The sequence below is a fragment of the Orycteropus afer genome, unplaced genomic scaffold (assembly GCF_000298275.1).
Source record: "Orycteropus afer afer isolate SDZICR_OR568_19922 unplaced genomic scaffold, OryAfe1.0 scaffold00287, whole genome shotgun sequence".
NCBI classification, from domain to species: Eukaryota; Metazoa; Chordata; class Mammalia; order Tubulidentata; family Orycteropodidae; genus Orycteropus; species Orycteropus afer.
Window position 1 is genome coordinate 2,540,125 of NW_006921874.1, and position 5,840 is coordinate 2,545,964.

Below are 5,840 nucleotides of genomic sequence, written 5' to 3' on the forward strand. Positions count from 1 at the left end.
GGTGAGAGCGCACAGCGGCGAGGGCTGAACTGCGGGACTGACGTAACGAGCTTGGGTTTCCCCCAGCGTCGGGAACATGGATGAGAAATCCAACAAGCTGCTGCTGGCTTTGGTGATGCTCTTCCTCTTTGCCGTGATCGTCCTCCAGTACGTGTGCCCCGGCACAGAATGCCAGCTCCTCCGCCTGCAGGCGTTCAGCTCCCCGGTGCCGGACCCATACCGGTCGGAGGATGAGAGCTCCGCCAGGTTCGTGCCCCGCTACAATTTCAGCCGTGGCGACCTCCTGCGCAAGGTAGACTTCGACATCAAGGGCGATGACCTGATCGTGTTCTTGCACATCCAGAAGACCGGGGGCACCACTTTCGGCCGCCACCTGGTACGCAACATCCAGCTGGAGCAGCCGTGCGAGTGCCGCGTGGGCCAGAAGAAATGCACTTGCCACCGGCCGGGTAAGCGGGAGACCTGGCTCTTCTCCAGGTTCTCCACGGGCTGGAGCTGCGGGCTGCACGCCGACTGGACCGAGCTAACCAGCTGCGTGCCCGCCGTAGTGGACGGTAAGCGCGACGCCAAGCTGAGACCGGCCAGGTGAGTGTGCGTCTGCGCTGGAGGGCTGCGGGAGTGCAGGCAGGTGTGCCTGGCCGCCAACCCAAGGGGCTTTGGTGACTGCAGGGAGCATGCTGGCTGGGACCTTGGCCCGCCTGTTGGCTGATGGGAGTGCGTGCCGGGAACACGGAGAACCCCACACGTCACGCTAAGCCAGCCCTGGAGTGCTCTCCGTGCCGCGCCCTGAGTAACTCCTGTGGCCCCCTCCTCTCTGCCTCGCTGCTCTACACCCTGCCACCGAAGCCCCGAAGCCTCCTGTCCCGGCTCTCGGCCTCCTTCCCGCCTTTCCATTTCCCCCCATACACACACCGCGCGCTTTTTTTCCGCGCTTTCTCGCTCCCTTTCCCTTTTGCTCGATCTGCCCCGCTCCTGGGCACAAGTGCTTTGCTCTTCCTCCTCTCTTTCCAGCTTTTCTTGCTCTTTCCCTTTTACTCTGTTTCTTGCTTCCCCCCCCCCGCCCGCCAGACTTTTTGCTCCCCTTCTTCCCTTTCTTCCCTGCCCTCCTTTCCCCTCATCTAGTTTGATTGTCCAGGGGCGCATGGGTCCCTCTGCGCTTCATTCTTTCCTTCCTCCTCCATTTCCCTCTCCGGCTTGTCTTTTGCCACTTTCCCTTTTGTCCTTTCTGGCTTGACTCTCCTGGGGTGAGTGGATGTCCCCCTGCCTCTGATTGGGGACACCTTGGGGGATCTCTCGGTGTCCAGCCAGTGCCTCTCACTACTGGCCGCACAAGAGGCCTCCCTCCGCGGAATTTGGCAGGGCCAGGGGGCACCTCGTGGGCGGAGGGCCAGGCTTGGCAGACACCCTGTGCGATCAGGTCGTTGCCTCAGACCCCATGTGGGGTTCTGTGGTGGGGAGCTTCACTTGACTTACAAAAGCCTGCGCCTGAGCAAGAGCCAGGCGCCGCCGCCCAGCTGCCGGGAACGGGGCTGACACGGAAAGCGGCTGATTTATGGAGAGCCAGTAGCCAGTTGCTTTTGAAGCGAGAATTTTCCTCCCTTCAGCTGCAGTGGCCCGTTGCTTCAGGCCATGGAGCGCAGTCAGGAAGGCGGGGCGGAGGGTCGAGCTGGGGTCCAGGTGCTCCAGCCAGGGCTCCTGTTTCGCCAGTCTCCCTAAAACAAATATGAGCAGGGGGTCCGGAGAGTAGGAACAATAAGTCTAATCATCAGTGGGGCGCTGGGCTGGGGCATCCAGCCGGGCAGGCATGGGTGCACTCCCTGCATCCCCATGGGGGTAACATCTAGGAGTGCTGCAGTGACTACCCACCAGGTGCCTTCTTACCCTACAGGAGGGGATTCTTAGGGCCTGTACTAGGCAGTGTTTAGCTGGTGGCTTTTGGAAGCAATAGCCAGTCAGGTATCTTCTGTCCAGCCCCAGGCAAGTGGAGCCATCAGACTTTGTGGTCCCCGTTGAGATCTAGAGGAACTGTTCTCACACCTGAAAGAGCCTTGGTGGCATAGCGGTTAAAGCATGGCTGCCGAAAGTGGCCAAATCACACCCACCAGGAGAAAGATGGGGCAGTCTGCTTTGATAAAGATTACAGCCTTGGGAGCCCTCTGGGCAGTTCTACTCTGTCCTACACCCCCCCAAAAAAAAAAAAAACCAACTCACTGCTGTCCAGTGGATGTCCTGTAGGGTCAAAATGACTCTGAGTTGACTCAAAGCAATGGATTTGATTTTTTTGTATTATTACTCCCCCCTCCCCTTTTCCCTTCCCTGCATTTGTAGTAGCCTTGCCCAAATGCTACAGTTCTGGCAGAATCTGTTCAACTCTGATTTCCTTTCCAGCTCTAACAGCCCCCATCTCAAGAGAACCTTGGCCCCAGGAAGGTGTGTGTGTCATCATCACAACAAGGTTCTGGTATTTAAGAAGCTCCCAAACAATCTGGCAATATTGAAAATAGTGTGTCTTGCTTTTGGAGCATGTAGGTCTAGTGAAGGGTTTGGTTGGTTGGTTGGTATGTGCTGTGGAGTCGAACCCGACTCACAGTGACCCCTCCTTGGGTTTCCGAGGCAGTATCACTACGGAAGCAGATTGCCCCATCTTCCTTCCGAGGAGTGGCTGGTGGGTTTGAACCACCAGCCTTCTGGTTAGCAGTCAGGTGCCTTAGGCACTATGCTACCAGTGATAGGAAAAAAAGATCTTTCCAACAAAAATAGGATCCCACAGCCATGACTGTAGCAGAGAAGTAAAAGCAAGGCCTTGGCCACCATGGAAGTCGGGGCTGTGTCTGGAGTCCCGCAGGGCACATGTGCTTTTCCAGTTCCTTTTGAACATGTAGGCCAGGGTGTAATGCAGTCTATAAACACATATTATTAATGTGGTCTGCATTATCTATTTGGTGGCTCCTGTCCTCTGGCAGATGCCTTCAGACTCTTTCTATGGGACAGCTGAGACCCCTCAAAGTGGGGCTTCTGGCCCCTGGGATTGTCCCAAGTTGAATCACAATGATTTGAAATGAAATGGGATTTCCTTGGTCGTAAAAAAGGGTGATACCACAGTGCCATCTAGTCTAATCAAGGAAGAACCACTTTTTTAAAAAGAGTCAGAGGCACTGGGTATTTGTAAAAAGGACATCAAATTTGCTAGAGAAACATTTGTAGTCCAAATGTGTTTTTTTTCATTCATTTATTTCATCCATTCCTGCCCACCTCCAGAAATCTTCATCTGGGACAGTGGTGATAGCCTGAGGGTTGCAGAGTGTTGACAGATCCCAGCTTGCAGGACCAGTCATCATGGGTTGTGATATTCTGTATGAGCAAAGGTGTGCATGTGTGTGTGAGAGTGAGAGTGTGTGCATATGCAAGTGTGTGTGTATGAAGATTTAGAAGCAAAGGCAGCTGTGCCGGTAGTGATGCACAAGGGTGGGGGGCTGGTCCCAGGAGATGAGTTAGCCCTGTGGAGCAGCCTTTCCATCCAGCTGGTGGTCTCTGTGTGCTCATGTAATAGTAACTCCGGAGGCTAGCAGAATAGCAGTGTTTAATAGAGGCACTTCTATTGGATTTAGGGGGTAAATGCCTGTAGGTGGTCAGCAGCCGCCTAGTTCTGGGGTTGGGGCTAGGCTAGAGTGATAAAAAGCTCAGAAGAAGCCTGCGAAAAAGAATATTGAACTGAGGGTGGTAGCAGCTTCTTCTGCTTGGCCTGGGAGTCCAGACACCTGGACCTTAGTTCCAGGCCAGCCATGAGCCGGCTGTGTGACCTTGGACCAGAGCCTGTCTGGAGAGTGCTTCCCGGATGATGATGAGTTTTTGCATCCTTTATCTCTGGGTATGTCTCTGTAAACTTGCACTGTCCTTGGGAGGAGGGCAAGGTGGGCATAAGTATCACCATTTATCAAATGAGAGTGAGGCTCCAAGAGACTGGGGGGCTTTCCCAAGGTCGTCGAGCACTTCAGTGGCATAGCAAGAATCTGACTCCAGAGGTGTCTGACTCCATACCCCTTGCCATGCTGGCTGCAGCTTGACGGACAAGGGTTTTTGGGAAAACACAATGAGGCAATGCATGGTAGCATTTATCACAGAGAAAACACTTAGTAAACGTGAGCTCATCTTGATATCTATGTCATCGCCATCATCAGTCATTTAATACATGGGAGGTCGGATGGGGATTAGACCAGTGTTGTCAAATCCTTTGGGTGAAGAGCACATCTTTGCTGCACCCCTGTGGCTTTATGCTCACCAGGTGTAGGTCCGGTGTCCCAGAATGTAAAGGAACCTCTGCTTGCCATGTTGGAAATCCCTGCAAAGCTGGTCAGGAAGGGAGGAGCATGGGGCCTGGTGAATAAGGGGTAGGAGAAGTCCTTAGATGCAATAAAGACCACCCCCTGTCTCTCAGCCATCCATTCACATTTGGGGAAGGGGCATGACAGGCCATCATGGCAGCCAGCCAAGACCCTCACTTCTGCTCCTAGGGCTCCATTTGAGATGCTGCCCTGATGGTCAAGTGCTTGGGTGATATGTCACTGCTGAGTAGAAAGACGCATGAGCATGTTTTCTGAGGAGGACAGACAGAGTTTGCTTGGCTGACAAAAGGCTCAGTTGTTTATTAACAATAATATTTCTTGAAAAGAATTAGCAATTACATCTCATGTGCCTTTCTGCCGATATGTTGTTGGGAGTATGAGAAGGGTCCTGCTCTTCTTAGCATCTCCAAAACCATTTTTGAAAATGTATCAAAACATTGTTGTTCACCAGCTGTTACAACTCCAAATTCTGCAGGCTTTTCTTGGGCAGGATTCTCTGTTGGGAGCCAAGTCTAGTGTGAAATTGGGACCACAGGAGGAATTCAGAACTGGACCTCATCGTCACCACGTACTGTGCTGGCTGCCACAAACAGGGCTTTGGAGGTGGGTGGGGGTCCTGGCTCCAGGGCTGTACAAGTCATAAAATGTTTCTGTTGAAAGAACCTCATCATCATATTCATGTGACATCCTGGACTTTCAGCATCTCTAAAATTTTCAGCAACCATATTGAAGAGGACTTAATTGTCACCTAAAATCCAGCAGGAAATAACTGACATGCTAGGGCTAAAAGGTGTTTAGATGGAGAGAAGCTTGCTTTCTTGTTCATTTCTTTTTAAATGGTAGCTCTCTTTTGAAAGAGGCAATTCTGTAGAGTACGTGTGCCTGATCTCACCTCACACTTACATGCCTACCTACCCACCACTTCCCTTTCTTGATTTGGCTGGGACAAAGGATTACATGACAGGCTTGTGGCCCGGGGTGGAGGAGGTAGCAAGTAGATGGGTTGTTACAGCCAGCAGTGCTGTCCCTGTGGCCTGTTGGACTGTAGATTGGTTGGGCTCTCGCTGGGGTAGCTTTGCTTAGCTACTGATGTATTTTTGCAGCCGTCTCTGATGAGAGCGGTTATATCTCCCACCTGTTTTGCAGAGAGGGACGGGAATCCATAATGATAATATCATTGCACCATGGGTGGCAAGCATATTGTTGTAGTCCCAACAGTGTACTAATTTCTCACGGTAGTGCAGAAGGCTACTAGAATCAGGATTCCTTAGTAGTCATTGTAAGCAACCCTGGTGGCACAGTGGTTTAAGTGCTTGGCTGCTGATGGAAAGGTCAGCAGTTGGAACCCACAAGCTGCTCTGTGGGAGAAAGATGTGGCAGTCTGCTTCCATAAAGATTACAGTGTTTAAAACCCCATGGGGGCAATTCTACTCTGTCCTACCTGGTCGCTATGAGTCAGAATTGACTCATGGCAGTGAGTTTGGTTTGGCCGGAATA

At 52.3% G+C, this 5,840-nt stretch overlaps 1 protein-coding gene across 1 annotated transcript in view; it reads left to right on the forward strand.

Moving 5' to 3' along the window:
- Positions 1-5,840, forward strand: part of HS6ST2 (heparan sulfate 6-O-sulfotransferase 2) — a 397,496-nt gene that overhangs the window by 1,159 nt on the left and 390,497 nt on the right. Inside the window, exon 2 of the mRNA XM_007950728.2 lies at positions 67-585. Coding sequence (XP_007948919.1) covers positions 67-585 — 519 coding nt within the window. The remainder of the gene's footprint in view (positions 1-66; positions 586-5,840) is intronic.